Source organism: Acanthochromis polyacanthus, chromosome 9, assembly GCF_021347895.1.
Source record: "Acanthochromis polyacanthus isolate Apoly-LR-REF ecotype Palm Island chromosome 9, KAUST_Apoly_ChrSc, whole genome shotgun sequence".
Taxonomy (NCBI): domain Eukaryota; kingdom Metazoa; phylum Chordata; class Actinopteri; family Pomacentridae; genus Acanthochromis; species Acanthochromis polyacanthus.
The window spans coordinates 6,377,783-6,393,904 of NC_067121.1; the positions used below are offsets into that span (position 1 = coordinate 6,377,783).

A 16,122-nucleotide genomic window follows, 5' to 3' on the forward strand; every position below is an offset into this window, starting at 1 on the left:
TCCATTCGTCATTTTTTATTTATTAAGTGTGTCATTCCTGCATTCTATTGCCAGACATTTACATGTTTATTTTATGCTGTACATGCAGTTTTCAGGTCCTGGCAGTCATTGTTATCACAGTTATGACTCTGTCCCGTCATGTCGTTAGGCCGGTCTGCCAGGCCAATGGTTTTACCAAGATAACTGCCAAGAGACTTGAATTTAAAGACATAACACTTATGTTCAGTCTGAAACTACGCGGCAAAAAAAGAAGAGAAATATATTGATGACCAGATGAATCACATACTCTCAAAAAGAAAACCCCAGAATGTCAAGAATTTTCAGCTCATGACAGTCATAGTTACAATAGTTATTTAGTCCATCAGTTTGAATGAAAAGCACTAAAAGTATTATTGTCCGTTTCAAACTTCTGTGACTTTATTTATAAAGTGCCTCTCACAACAACATGTTGTACATCTTCTACGATTTGTGTCACCTTTAAGGTCTGAAACAATATCAAACAGATATAATCATCAGACATGCTAAGTAATTAAATAAAATGAAGGTACAAAGAAGTCAGAAGACACTCAAGTTGGCAAAGAGATTAAAGAGATAATGTGAAATACCATGAAGGTGCAGAAGCTATAACAGTTCATAAGATGCCCGAGAATCCTCAGGTTTTAAGATCTCTTCAGTATCAAAGTAATACTTGTCAGCACATCAAATGGTACACAGCAGAAATAAACTTAACAGCTGTTTCACTGTACTTCATTTTTCACAACATGAGCAAAAACAGGCTAAAGCCCTAATCTCAGAGGATCAGTACTACCTGGGGACCTCTGGTGATTTGTAATAATTGTGGAGGATGTTGGGGATCTTAATCCGGTGTGAATACACCATGTCACTAATCTGTAAAGTAAATGCAGGAGTAGACCGATACACAACAGGCCTGTGGAGCATTTACAGAAACGGCAAAATCAGATCAACAAGAAGAGGGAAATTTAGGAGGATATAGAGATAGATGACATGCATAGCAGCGTGCGGTAAGCAGATCTTTCAACAGGCTGAATCCAAACATCCCGATGGCCCGTTATCCCGACAACGCTGCCCGCTGTTCTCAAGTCACGCTGCTTTGACATGTTTACTGTTGCCATGATGACTACATACCACCTTAAAAGTGATCATTTTAACCCGAACCACAAGCTTTCTGTAAACCTAATGAAGTGTTTTTTGTGGCCAAAGCTAAAGACATCCTAACAATAACATTGTGGCAACATACGCTTTTAATGTTTTTAAAGTCTATTCATGCGACCGGTGCCTTTATTTTTTTGCAATTAGCGGTTGGCCACTTTACACATGGAAATCATATGTCTATGATGGACATGACAACAGCGGATGTTGTGAGATTTGACATCATATCCAGGCTGTAATATCAGTAAATTTGAGTAAAATACAGACTTTGCTTATCCCGTGTGAATGCACTTCGAGAAACACAGACATCCTGGGGTAATTCACATATTACCAGAGGTCAACAGGTAACACTGATCCTGTGCGAATAGGTCTTAAGAATCAGGGCTCATGTTGCCCACGGTTTAACTCATTGAATCTATGGATAGCAGCTGAAGCAGAGTATAAAGGTGCTTTCAGTTTTAAACATCCTCTTTTGAACCAATATCTTTTCCAGCTTCTTTCACAGACTTCTCACTCGTGTGGATGGCTTTGTGTCTTTCAAGTGCTGATGAGACCGTGAAGCTTTTCCCACAGGTGTTACACGTGTACGGCTTCTCACCTGTGTGGATTCTCATGTGACTTTTAAGCACTGATGGGACAGAAAATCTTTTTCCACAAGTGGTACATAGGTATGGTTTCTCACCCGTGTGGGTTCTCATGTGGACAATCAAATTACTACAATGACTGAAACTTTTCCCACATGTTTTGCAAGAATAAGGCTTCTCACCTGTGTGAGTTCTCACATGAAGCAACAAGTTTTCATTACTTCTGAAACTTTTCCCGCATGTTTCACAAGGATAAGGCTTTTCATCGGTGTGAGTGCTCATGTGAAGCAACAAGTTATCCCGTCGTCTGAAACCGTTCCCACATGTTTCGCAAGAATAAGGCTTCTCACCTTGGTGGACGGCTGTGTGCCTTTTAAGTGCTGATGTGTCAGCAAATCTTTTCCAACAGAAGTTACAAACATGTGGTTTCTCTCCTGTGTGCGTTCTCATGTGGACTTTCAAGTTACTACTGTAAGTAAAACTTTTCCCACAAGTTTCACAGGAATACGGCTTCACACCTGTGTGGATTGCTGTGTGCCTTTTAAATGTTGTTAAATCGGTAAATCTTTTTCCACAGGTATTACACAGGTACAGCTTTTCACCTGTGTGGAGTCTCATGTGGACCATCAAACTACGACTAACAGTAAAACTTTTTCCACATGTTTCGCAAGAATACGGCTTTTCACCTGTGTGACTTCTCATGTGTACAGTTAAATTACTGCAGTGACTGAAACTTTTCCCACATGTTTCACAGGAATACGGTTTCTCGCCCGTGTGCGTTCTCATGTGTACCAGCAAGTTATCGTTACTTCTGAAACTTTTTCCACAGATTTCACAAGAATACGGCTTTTCACCTGTGTGAGTTCTCGTGTGGACTTTTAGGTGAGAGCTACAGCTAAAATTTTTCCCACATGTGCTACAAAGGTATGGCTTCACACCTGTGTGGATTCTGTAATGTTTCTTCATCTGGGCCTTATCTTTAAAGGCTTTTCCACAGACATCACATTCTACTGACTTTTTACCAGGATCACTATCACAGTGACTCTCTGACATGGGAGAGATGTCGCCGTGGTCACTTTCCTCATATGCTGGTGTCACAAAAAAGGTATCAATTTCCTGCTTCACTATAATCTGCCTTATCTCCTGACTGGTGGAAGGTTCCTCATGTTCATCGGTCATCTGTTGAAGCTCAGGTTCCTCCTGGCCCAAACTGGTGCAGAGTTCCTCTTGTTCCTCTTTGATCTGGAGAACCTCTGGATCATCCTGGTCCACACTGGTGAAGATTTCCTCTTGTTCCTCTTTTATTTGTAGAGGTTCTATGTCCTCCGGATCTACACTGGTGCACAGTTCCTCCTGTTCTTCTTTAATCAATGGAGACTCTAAGTCTTCTTGTTCCAAACTGGAGTTCCTCTCCTTCTCACAGGGCTGCTGATAAGTGAGAAGTTCTTGTTCTGTGCTGGCAAAATGCTGTGGGAGGTCTGGGTTGACAAAGAAACACAAGAACAAGTTTACTAATGAGGTGATATCAAAACCACACATCTGAACACAGTGAACGAATATCCACGTCCAGAAATGTTACATATTTGAAAAGAATTGAGAGGAAGCTTACATATACATAATGAATCATCTAATAATGGTCCAATGTCACCGTAGTAAAGTAGAAAGGCAAGAATAATGGAGATGAATGGGACAGGAGAGACGAGGGGAACAGAGTGTAAGAACAGAGTGTAAAGAGTGTTTGGCTATGGTTGGCAGAAAAAGACAATGTTCACTGTGGAACATTTAAACCCACAAACTGTGATCTAATTGGTTTTACCGTCATACTTTGGAGGAGTTAAACATAGATTGGGATTTGATGCTAGATGCTGGCTGTGAGTGTTGAGTGTCACACTGATAGCTGCTGGTTAGCTGATTGAACTTAACAAGTTGAGCATTTTAAACCCTAATTAAGTAAAAATATATAAAAGTGTCAGCTCATTTTTACCTGAAGTATGAAAAGAAAAAGTTCTCAATCTGCAGACCAATGTTCCCCGTCAGTGTTTTATTGATACAGACAACATGTTTAATAGGCCTGGATACTAAAACAACAGCAAAATGTACTGCCTACTTTTAGCAGGTCATTTAGAAGTTGGATTATCATCAAGTCTGTTTTTGATTTGATTTGTTTTATTGATTTAGTGAAGCCCAAACTTGCTTTTCTTCATAATTTTGTCTCCTTTCTTTGTTAAGTCTGCTACAAAGTTGCGTGCCCTGCAATGTTGAAGTATGTGGTACACGTCAAGCATCTACATGAATGTCTGGACTCGAGGTTTCCTGGCAGAACGTTGCACCATAACAAGATGACTGATCTTTGTTATTCACTTCATCCGTCAGGGGTCATAATGTTTTGACTGACTGTTCAAAAGTTCATGTTTCCATGATAAGTCACACTTATTCATGTGCATTGCACAAGGGTTTTCAAATCATCAATGAGCCTTTCAACACCATTAGCTAACACAATGTAGCATTAGAACACAGGAGTGATGGTTCTGGAAATGTTCCTCTGTACTCCTATGTAACCCAAGGTGCTCGAATACTGGTTACCAGCGACCCCAGGTGGTACACTATCCATTCAAGAAGCCAGGCTACCGGCCCAACGCCTGTCTGATCCATTAAAAATCAGCTGTTTCCAGCTAGAACAGTCATTCACCACATTAACAATGTCTAGACTGTATTTCTCATTCATTAATTGTTATCTCCATTGAAAAAAAATGCTTTTCTTTCAAAAAATGGACATTTCTAAGTGACCCCAAACTTTTGAACTGTAGTGTAGATACAGCCTTTAACCCTCCTGTTCTCCTCATTTACAGGCACCAAAAAATATTGTTTCCTTGTCTGAAAAAAAATTCAAAAATTCTGAAAAAAATCCCCAAATTTCTGAAAATTTGCAAAACCTTCAGGAAGAAAATTCCAATAATTCCTTAAAAGTTTTCCTTAAAAGTTTTATTTTAAAAAAAATCACACAAATTTGGCAAGCAAAGTCTTATATATTTTCAAAAAGGAGTAAAAACATTCCCAAAAAAATTCTAAAAATATCTAAAGTGATTACACATATATCAGTAAAACTTCAAATATTTTCTTTAAGAACATTCACATAAAAATCAGTCAAAATCCAGCGAATTTTGCTGGATTTTTAACATTTCTTTTTTCCACCAAAAAATGTTCAAAGATTTCCCAAAAAATGTGGACATCAGAATTTTCACTGTGAAAATATTTATTTTTTCCACATATTCAGATTTTAAAATGGGTCAGTTTGACCTGCAGGACAACACGAGGGTTACGTAAGTATGGAAACAAGGTATTATTTTCAAACACATTTTCAAACTTTAAAACACGACAACACGAGGGTTAAAACCCCGGCCAGGATCCGGTCTGCACACCGACATCCAGCTCCTGTAGCCCGGTTAGAAATGTGGGCGTGTCCGCTGTCAAAGTCTGCACCGAGAACCGGCCTTCAGACCGGCCTACGTGGTCCACAAGACGTCCAAGAAAACCCTCAGACAGTCGGTGTGACAGCACCGACACCAACCGTGTGAGCAGGACTCAGTTTCGAGAATAAATCCGTTTATTCACCGGGATCTAAACACCACAAACACATCATCTATTGTCCCGTTAGTTCGTCGCTTTTCTGTCGTTAAACGCAACAGTTCATTTAGCGTTAGCTCCGTTAGTTAGCCGCCAATTCTCCGTCTGTGTTCCTATAATTTAATGTAACACAGAGCTCTGATTGAGTGGCATTTATCAGGTATTTTCTGTGTATATTCCTGTGGTTTCACATACCTATGGTGTGTAACGGTATCTGCGGTTTCCAGATGACATCCAGCAGTCTGCGCTGACGGTCGATCTCCTCCTCGTACTGGACGATGGTTTTTTCAAACTCTGTGAATATTTCCTCGGCGGCAGCAGTCAGCCTGTCGCTGATCAACTCTCTGAGATAATGAACTGAATACATTTTAACTTAAAACCGCTGAAATGTTCACCAGAGACGCGACAACACGACCGTCCTGCGGCTCAGTCCAAACATCTGTCAAGCTAACGATTAGCCATGGGTGTGTTTGCTACTTCCGCCGGGTGTCACACCGTCAAGTTCCGTCACTTCAACGTAAGGTTCCTAAAAACACATGAAAACTTTAAAAACTTTGAGTGGTTCGCTGATCCAAATGTTTGCTTTAGATCATTGTCAGAAAATGCATCCAGTTGCTTGTGCATCAAACTGCACGAATCCCCTCTCCTCATTAGACGTTAAGTGAGTGAGACTATTTTTTTTTTTCACTCCTCAGGACTGGAATAGTTTCACCCACAGTGATCAAATTGATCTCAGTGCAGACTTGTGCATGTGACAAGCTATGTTGTTGTTCTTTTTCCTGGTTATGTTTCGGTTTGCTTTGCTTTGTGATAGACTCATAAATAAAGCCAACTCTGCAAATATTTAAAAAAAAACATGAAAACTTTATGCAGGAAATATAGCTGCCTTGAAGTTGTCAGTAAAAACATTAAAGTCCTTTTATCAGAATGTAATGCAGCAGTATATCTTTCCAAAGTGCAAAAACAAGTGATTTAGAGGATTTTATTAATGGGGATAAAAATGAATCACATATGTAAACATCAAAGTCATACAGGGTTATTCAAAACCATAAAGTAACAGAAAACTCCTGGCAAGTCACAACTATTCTTCTCACAATCAACTTTTATTTCCTGTCCACCACCTGCAGCATGGGCAGCATCAGTGCCATAAGAGAATTCATCAGCATATCACCATCCACTGAGTTGATCGCTGCTGTCATTCGATGACCTCAAACATCAAATGAAAGTTGATTGTTAGTAGAATGCTTGTGACTTGGCTGGAATCACTCCCGTTTTCCTCAAAGTCTTATGTTTGTTCACCTCAATGACAAATTAAACCTCAGAAAAAGTACTAGGTCAAAGATCAGGCTGAGATTTTTACCATCAAATCTGAAAATTTAAGCTAAAACAAAGGACAATTTGATGGCAAAACAGCTAAAAATAGAATGAACCAAAATGTTATCTAATGTTTTGTGAGTAAAATTAAGTTTCAAAGACCTGATGGTGATGAATCTGTCCAATAGAATCATTTGTGATTTCAAGAGAAACATGAAGACGTGCAAAAGTGACTTTCTGATGTAATATTCTGACGATAGAAGACACAAGATTATATTTTGACAGTAACAGGAGATGCTTTTCTTTTGCAATCAGTACCTTTAATTTTACTACCCCATTTTCTTAATTATACTAACATACTTACACTTTAAGAACCAATTTCAATGCAGAACTGTAACAGAGCGGTATTAGTGCAATATGAACAGCTTAGTTCATATTGCATTAGTGAAATATGAACAGCTAAAAATCAAAAATATCAAAACCTAAATATATTTAGTTTGAACATTAAACATAGAAGGGTTTATAGAAGCAAGTTGTGCTTTGTGTCAAAATTTAGGGAAATTCCTGTAATTTCACGTCTTATTTTTTGATACCACCTATCCCACATGCTGATATTGACCTTTGAATCCGAAGGTCAGACAGATATTTTTGATTTTTAGCTGTTCATATTTCATGCATTACATACCATAGCACTTTCATTTTATACAGATCCAATCCTTAGATAGCCAAATTATACCACATAAAATTTCTAATGGATATGATGATTACTTTTTGTGTAATGGGTGGCCAAATGTAGCAGTTTAGAAGTTCGTGATGGATAAAATCGCAACTTTGTCATTCTCTGTAACATGCAATTATAAATATAAAGTAAATATTTTCACATTTTTGAGGACTATATGTCACTGTGAAATGATTCTGAAAATTTCAGATCTCTATCTTTTGTTGTTCAGAAGTTATAGAAGTCTGAAAATGGTCGAAAATTTCAAGTCTTAATTTTGGCCGCAAAAATAGAGTACCCCCTACCTACTTCAAATGGCCATAACTTTGAAACTAATGACAATAAAGCATTCAAATTTTGGATTTTCCCATCATATATAATGTACTAAATGTATGTAAAAACTTAGCAAAATCTGAGAGGGTCAGGTGGGAAGTTTTCTTAAAATTGGTTGATTTCATACGGAATGACCCATATTTGACATCAACATAATCCAACAGTCATAAAGCTGATGGCAAAACATTAGTGTTTGAAACTGGTGTGTGTGAAATTTGGTAATGAAAAAATAAACAGAATTAAAATTCTTCAGTTTTTGTAACGATTGTTTCGGTATCCTTGTTTTTTCTATTGACATTGTAGCACCATGATGTTGAGAAAGAACCCTGCATTCACAAAAGAAAATGAGTTTGTAGACTCTTAAATATGACAAAACATTTTCTTAATGACGAGACAAAGATCTCGCTAGTGTGAGGTTTGATCAAGCTGAAAAAAAAAAAGTATTCATACACAGTCCTGGTTCTGTAAATAGGGAACAGTGGCTCGGAACGATCCACATTCCGATCACCATTCTAAGGTATAAACATTTCAGAGGCAGCAGTGAGAGAATCTGACTCATGATGTCTAAACATGCTAACTATATAAATATCAATAATCTCTGACCAGAATCTGACTCCACCTTTAAATCTGAAAGATCTACTTTTAACCTGAACCAGATCTTTAACGATGTTCAAGCTTGGTTCCCAGATTATTTTTCTTACAAATGTCTCAAGACGACTTCTCACCTGTGTGGGTTCTCATGTGCACAGTCAAATTACTACAATGACCAAAATTCTTCCCACACGTTTTGCAAGAATATGGTTTCTCACATGTGTGCAGCTTTGTATGACTCTTAAGTGCTGAGAAATCACTAAACCTTTTCCCACATGTGTTACAAACGTATGGTTTCTCACCCGTGTGGAGCCTCATATGGACCAACAAGTTATCCTTAAATCTGAAACCTTTTCCACACGTTTCACATGAAAAAGGCTTCTCGCCTGTGTGGGTTCTCATGTGCTCGGTCAAATGAGCACTTCGACTGTAACTTTTTGTACAAATGTTGCAAGAATACGGCTTCTCACCAGTGTGAGTTCTCATGTGGTCAGTCAAATGATTACTTCTGCTGAAACTTTTCCCACACGTTTTACAATAATGCGGCTTCTCACCTGTGTGGATAGCCAAATGCCGTTTAAACGCCGATATGCCAGTAAATGTGTTACCACAGGTCTTACAAAGGTACGGCTTCTCACCTGTGTGGATTCTCATGTGGACAGTCAAACTACTATTTTGGCTGAAACTTTTCCCACATACTGTGCAAGAATGTGGTTTCTCTCCTGTGTGAGTTCTCACATGGAGTTTCAGAGTCGTGCTATAACTGAAACGCATCCCGCATGTTTCGCAAGTGTATGGTTTTTCACCTGTGTGGATTCTAAGATGTCTGTTCATTTGGGATTTATTCTTAAAGGGTTTTCCACAGACATCACATTCTACAGACTTTTTCCCTACGTCTGCATCACAGTGACTGTCTGAAATGAGAGAATTGTCGCCGTGGTCACTTTCCTCATACATAGGAGCCTCCATGAAGGTATCAGTCTCTTGCTTTACTACAAGCAGCTCTCCCTCCTGAGTATTGCAGAGTTCCTCCTGTTCCTCTTTAATCTGTGGATGCTCTGGGTCGTCCTCGTTCTGACCGCTACAGAGCTTATCCTGTTCCTCTTTAATCTGTGGAGGTTCTGGGTCCATCTGGTCCAGACTGCTGCAGTGTTCCTCTTGTTTCTCTTTAATCTGTGAGGGCTCTGGCTTCACTTGGTCCAGACAGGTGAAAAGCTCCCCCTGTTCCTCTTTAATCTGTAGAGGCGGCGAGTTTGCCTGGTCCAGACTGGTGTGGAGTTCCTCCTGTTCCTCTTTAATCTGCGGACAACCTGGGTTTTCATGGTTGAGACTGGAGCTCCCCTCCTGTTTACAAAGCTGCTGGTCACCAAAAATGTTCTCCTCCTTATAGACATGTTGCTGTGGGAGCTCTGCAGGGCCACAAGAAAAAAGTTAAAAGCAAAGTCAGTAAGCAAACTGAGCAAAATAACAAAACGAACAAAAAACAAAGATGCTGTGGAGGTCTGCAGTATACACTTCATGCACTAAGATGTTAGTGGATCAATAAACGAGATGAGATGAAGATGAGATGTAACATTGATACTTTTGATGGAACACTGGCATAAATGTTTTTAAAATATCTCAAAAAGCAAAGGTTTGGGGAAAAAAAAGTGAGTGAAATGACTTTGGCAGAAGCACTGAGAGAAGTCAGAAATAGGCAAGAGAAGACCAGTGACTTTGGTTTGGGAGAAGAATCTGAAGAGTATTCAGATTTTGTTGCCTCCAGCCGTCTGTAGGATTCTTTCTTCTGAGTTTATTGCAGCATCAGATGACAGCAGGATCCATATGAGTGCACAACTACAGAAACTAACTACCTCGATATCGTGTCTTGTTAGGACTCTTTCAGAGATGCTAGTCTTTCTGGGTCATTCTGTGTTACCTCAGTGAAGGTGGTTGCTTGACCATCTCACAATCTTTCATTAATATGAAATTAATTCCTCACAAGAGTGCAGCCTTGAAAGTGACGTCACATCCAGCACTCAGGCACTAGGTCAGAGAGTCAGAGGAGTGACGTCTTGGAAAATAGGGTGGCGACTTACCGAAGAAAAGTTATTAGCTTAAGATAATAGATAATATATTTTACAAGTTAAATAGATATTCGCAAAATATCGATGTCCGGTTAACATTACATAACTTATCGGTAGCTGACGTTAATTGGACCAAGTGCCAACTCAGTGTCTCTAATGGGAGTAAACTAATTGATAACATTAAGCCAATATCTACACTCCATAATGTAACTGCTGACTGAAATTTCAGATGAGCTTGTTTATCTATATATGACAGCATCTAAACATGTCGGTGCCCTGTCTGAATGTTCAGTTTTCTATAAAGCTGCGACTGTAATCTAACTAGGATAGCCAGTAACAAATGGAAAGTGTGTCCCTATTGTAAAAAAACAAAAAACAAAACCCATGCGACACACACAAAAGCCCATGTTGCATTATAAAGACTTATTTAAATTATGGTATTCATTTTAAAAACCAGGCAGTGTTTCCTCTAGGATTTTTTCCTGTAGCGGCAGCAGGCTCCTTGCTCGCCCTCCTTTGTGGTGTACATATAAAAAAATAATTTGGGGTACATGCAGACCCCAGTCGGACTGTGCATCTTTTATTTATGTATGTTTGCGTTATGTTGCTCTTGTGGCTGCTTCATGTCAATTCAGGAGTTCTTACAGTAACACTGTAAGCAATTTACGCCAATAATCATCAATAGTAATTTCAATGTTTCTTTCACATTTGTATCTACAGACAAAACACGTTTTAGGAAAATGTATATTGAGAGGGCTGCACAGTGATGCAGTGGTTAGCACTTTCGTTTTGCAGCAAGAAGATCCCTGGTTCAAATCCCGGGTTGGGCCTGGGATCTTTCTGCATGGAGTTTGCATGTTCACCCTGTGCATGCGTGGGTTTTCTCCGGGTACTCCGGTTTCCTCCCACAGTCCAAAAACATGCTGAGGTTAATTGGTTACTCTAAATTGCCCGTAGGTGTGAATGTGAGTGTGATTGTGTGTCTGTATATGTAGCCCTGTGACAGACTGGTGACCTGTCCACGGTGTCCCCTGCCTTCGCCCGAGTCAGCTGGGATAGACTCCAGCACCCCCCGCGACCCTAGTGAGGATAAAGCGGTGTATAGTAGAGATGGGATTTATGGCTCTTTGAGGGGAGCTGGATCTTGGTGAGCAGTTCCTTTCAAAGAGCCATTCAAAAAACTGCCTCATTTTTATATTTATTAAATTTTAAGAAGCCAGTCTGGCCTTAACTTATTTTGTCTTGGAAATAATCACTGGGAGGAATGAATTTAGATATCCCACCAATATGAGTTTGAATTATTCTGAAAGAAGCACTGGCATTTTCAGAGACTTCATCGTCACTATTATCCGAGTCATCCGGCTCTCTTCTCACCTCTGCCACTTTTCGTGTTGGATGCTGAGTTTTCAGGTGTCTGTGCAAATTATTTGTGGAGCCTGACTTAAAAGAAATATTTTTTTGATAAGTACTGCATTTAGCCTTACCGTCTGCCAGGAGAGAAAAGTGCATCCAAATGCTGCTTCGGTTCTTTAATTCGCTCATTTTGTCGACGACGATGGACTGACTCTCCTCCTCCTCATTTAGACCGCTGGCTGCTGCGGGTGGGGGCACGGGGAACGGGGAGAGAGGCGGAGGGAGGCAGAGGACAGGAGAGAGCGGGCCAACAAGGGCTCGGCAGACTCGTTATTCTCCGCTACTCTATGATGATTGGTTGAAATTGCACCACTACACTGCTGCATCAGGCATGAGTATTGCACGTCCACATTTCTAACAGCACTCACAGATTTCTGCAGCTTTTTGCGTAGTTTAATGAGGCGGAGCGTACCAGCATATTTTGATGTCAAATTGCGTACCTGCTATGCAAAATGCGTACAGGTTGGCAGGTCTGATATGGATGCGTCTTAGAGCAGCGCGTTTACAGGCGCTACAAACAAAAGTTCTTTTCGATCCATAATGCTAAAACTTATCACATAAAAGGCACCAAAAGCATGAGTTAACTGAACTTAAGCGCTGTTGTGCAGTGAGATTTGTTTGCCATCCCAGGCTTTGGTTTCAGCTGTGCGTAGACGGCTGCGCTTTAATTCTGTTCAGTATACAAGTAGTGCATTGACTTTGCACAAAGGTGGGTAGAAAAGTCAGATATTTATAAATATTTTGAATGTACTCAAGTAAAAATAATAATGATAATAATAAAAAGAATTAGTACCAAGAAGTAAAAATAGAAGGCTAAGTCAGAAAAATGTCTGAAATATTAAAGTAAATAGTTAAAGAAAATATTATAAAACATTAAAAATATAGGCTACATATTTTTGAAAGAAATAGCAAATCAGTGACTTAGAAAAAATATTAAGGAAAATATATTATCTTTGGAGTATTCTGCCATACACAGCTTTATTAGGCCAAATAACTACAAGAAAACATACATACAAATCAATAAAGGTCACTCATCTATTAGTTTATTGTTTAACGTACAATAATAATACCTTATTACATAATGCACCATGTTATTACTTTTTCCAGAAAATCAAAAGATTGCAAGTGCATTTTGTAATAATTTTCTCAAAATGTAATAACTTATTACATAATGCGGCAAAAATTTTTTACAAAATGCGTTGGGTCAGTTTATTACAAAATGCACCGTTATTACAAAATGCGGCTTAACAGGGCATTCATGTGTTTCTGTGTTGTTGTTTTTTTTACTGGTAAATGGTTGTATTTATATAGTGCTTTTATCCAAAGCGCTTTACATGATAAATCACATTCACCCATTCACACATACATGGCGGGAGCTGCCATGCAAGGCACTAACCACGACCCACCAGGAGCAATTAGGGGTTAAGTGTCTTGCTTAGGAACACCTCGACATGAGCACGATAGGCTGGAGGATCGAACCGCAACCCTCCGGTTGCAAGACGGCCACTCTACCCACTGAGCTATGCCGCCCCAAAAGAAGACTGGCACACTCACATGAAGGCAGCATGCACAACGTGACGTGATGCTATTTGCATATCAAATAAGCACCACACAGCTGGGCTGCACTCCTCCCCGAACGGTTCCCAGCTGCGACTCGGTTCCCATCGTTCATGTTAGCGAGCCGTTCAAAAGAACCAGTTCGTTCGTGAATGTCACAACACTAGTGTATAGAGAATGGATGGATATATTGAGAGGATCTGGACGGTTACAGAAATGTGAAACAGATTAAATACTACTGGGGTCCACTTGGACACCAAGCGTACGGATTAATAGGTTTTGCGTGTACTGATGAGAGTCAATCTGTGTTTTATTAGCTGCAGTACTAGGAGTTGAAAATGGATGTGGCAGCAAATCAGAGCCAAAAAGATTCATGAATTTTCATATATGCTTTTTCTGCATCACCAACTGAATGCATGAAGTTCATTGTAACTGTACATCTGTGTTCAGTGAGATTCTTGTTGTGTTGCTGTAACAGGTTTGGACACACTCCCTCAACTGATAACCTGTACTGCTCTTAGAAATCACTGTCAAGAGGTGATTTAGTAAAAGGAAGAGGTTTCTTTGATCCCAAACTCTGATCATATCCTCACACTGTGCTGGATATGGACCTGGTCTAGCAGTGAAATTCACATTTCTAACGTATTCACAGACACAGAGGATGTTTCATAATTTGGCAATAGGGTTCAGACAGTATTAAGAGTTTAACTAAAACGCCCAGTAGGTTGGAACAAAGTAAAAATGTGCAAAATAAGCAGCGCTACCGAGCATGAAGCAGAAGGATCCGTTAGCTTCATTAATTAGCACAGTTAGCATGTTAGCTTGTCGCTGCAGGTTTGCGTTGTCTTTATTAGTTTCTGGTTTCGTCTCGTGTTTCTGAATTCTGCAGTGATCTTCTAGTTCACTCTCCGATACTGTCTACAGACTGTGCGTTGTAGTTTTACAGACCTGTTGTGTGAATCGTTGCTACAGGTTTCCAGACCCTCGTTGGTTCACAGGTTGAGACTTTTTCTTCGTCGCAGATATTTTCCTGTTCGGTAATATACTCCGTCAGACACTCAGGTGAAGACATCGTGACTTTAAACACGGAACTATTCATCTGAAAACACAGCCGTCGTCCAGCCCTGTCCACATATCAGTAAAGCTAACGCAGCTGGCCTGGCGCCTTTACATTGTTTACTTCCGCCCGGTGTCACACTGTGAAGCTCCGGCCGAGAACAACGCTTAGTCAGGCCTCATCCATCATAGATATGTATATATCTATGTCATCCATAGCCTCATCATGCAACATCCAGCAGGAATATTAGTTCCGCACTCGTATAAAAAAAGATAACACTAGCAAAATAATCAAACGAATGAACAAATGTAGCAAACCGCTGTGGGTTTTATTTATTTATTATTTATTTTGTTCGTCACTCACTTTTACACTTTATGACAGTTCAGTGACTTCTCAGAGATCTCAGGTGTCCTTGTGTCTTTGTTCTATTGGTGTCTCAGTCAATCATGATCTCCACCTCTCAACTCCTGGAAAAACCCTGTAATATCTCTCATACTGAATTATGTGTTTAATGATCAGCCCAGTTTATGAGAAAGAAAGTGTGCTAAAATGAATAAGAGAATGGAGTCAAACATAAATCAGACGTTAAAATTTCCATCAGTAATACACCATATTGCCAAAAGTATTGGGACACCCCTCCAAATAATTAAACTCGTGTTCCAATCACTTCCATAAAATCCAGCACCTTGTCATGCAGACTGCTACTAGATATAGCAGTGCCTGGTTTTTAAAATGAATACCTGTCAGGAGTGAAGTGAATTCAAGTGTAGCACTATGATAGGTTGCCAGCTGAACAAAAAGTCCATTTGTGACATTTCCAAGATACTAAATATTCCAGTCAACTGTTAGTGGTATTAGAACAAAGTGGAAGCAATTGGGAACAACAGCAACTCAGCCATGAAGTGGCCGGCCACGTAAAATCACAGGGCATGGTCAGTGGACGCAGAAGTCGCCAGTTTTCTGCAGAGTGAGAAGCTACAGACCTTCAAAGGTAGTGTGGCCCTCAGATGAGCTCAAGAACAGCACAGAGAGCTTCATGGAATGGGATTCCATGACCGAGCAGCTGCACCCAAACCTTACATCACCAAATACAATGCAAAGTTAATATTTAATTGTCCATAAATTTTGGTGAAATGCTTCTTTGAAAACTCCTGAAAATGGACTTTTGAGAATTAGAGAAAATTAAGAAAGTTGCACCAAGCCTTCACTATTTGAAAGGCCTATGATGATGCTGTGGATGCGGGTCGGCCTGTGGATGCGGGTTGGAAATAGCAGTGGACAGAGTGGAGCCTCTGAGTCGGTCTCAGCGATCTCAAGGGAAAGCTGAGGATGCTCATGGATAAGGTAAGTAGACCTCAAAATGGAGTTTTCAGGTGTGTTTTGACGGAACTCCTTGGCATCTCATGAAGAAAATGGGGTGTCTAGATCAATCTCCGTTGTGGCAGGCTGATGTCCAGAGGTCCCTTGCAAAGTTACATTTTCAGATAATTTTGATGTGTCTCTAATTCCAAAATACTATAATTAGGTGATATATCGTTTATCCATTTGCACTTCTGACTGACAGCTGATCAAAAGGATACAAAATATGCCAATATGAACATCAGACATGTTACATTTCTAATATTGCTATATAAAATAAAATAAAATAAAATAAAACATTTAAAAAAGGCAAGTTATAAATTGATCATGAGGTTA

At 39.7% G+C, this 16,122-nt stretch overlaps 2 protein-coding genes across 2 annotated transcripts; both read right to left on the reverse strand.

Moving 5' to 3' along the window:
* Positions 1 to 5,873, reverse strand: LOC110968947 (zinc finger protein 883-like). Its single transcript, XM_022218966.2, has 2 exons — positions 5,574 to 5,873; positions 1 to 3,232 (listed from the first exon to the last, which is right to left on the reverse strand). Exons 1-2 carry the CDS (start codon positions 5,743 to 5,745, stop codon positions 1,629 to 1,631), a joined length of 1,776 nt encoding a protein of 591 aa, XP_022074658.1. The 5' UTR covers positions 5,746 to 5,873; the 3' UTR covers positions 1 to 1,628.
* Positions 5,874 to 6,346: 473 nt separating this feature from the next.
* LOC127530191 (zinc finger protein OZF-like) lies at positions 6,347 to 14,572 on the reverse strand. The gene is made up of 2 exons (XM_022218967.2): positions 14,319 to 14,572; positions 6,347 to 9,743 (listed from the first exon to the last, which is right to left on the reverse strand). The coding sequence occupies exons 1-2, from the start codon at positions 14,467 to 14,469 to the stop codon at positions 8,452 to 8,454; spliced, it is 1,443 nt and encodes a 480-aa protein (XP_022074659.2). The 5' UTR covers positions 14,470 to 14,572; the 3' UTR covers positions 6,347 to 8,451.
* Between the last annotated feature and the right edge of the window lie 1,550 nt (positions 14,573 to 16,122).

Excerpts from the sequence above, each read along its gene's own strand:
- LOC110968947 (XM_022218966.2), bottom strand. The coding sequence starts at position 5,745 with ATGTATTCAGTTCATTATCTCAGAGAGTTGATCAGCGACAGGCTGACT. Across the intron at positions 3,233-5,573 it reads GATACCGTTACACACCATAG|ACCTCCCACAGCATTTTGCC; the intron begins GTATGTGAAACC and ends TTGTCAACCCAG.
- LOC127530191 (XM_022218967.2), bottom strand. The coding sequence starts at position 14,469 with ATGAATAGTTCCGTGTTTAAAGTCACGATGTCTTCACCTGAGTGTCTG. Across the intron at positions 9,744-14,318 it reads AGCAACGATTCACACAACAG|AGCTCCCACAGCAACATGTC; the intron begins GTCTGTAAAACT and ends GTGGCCCTGCAG.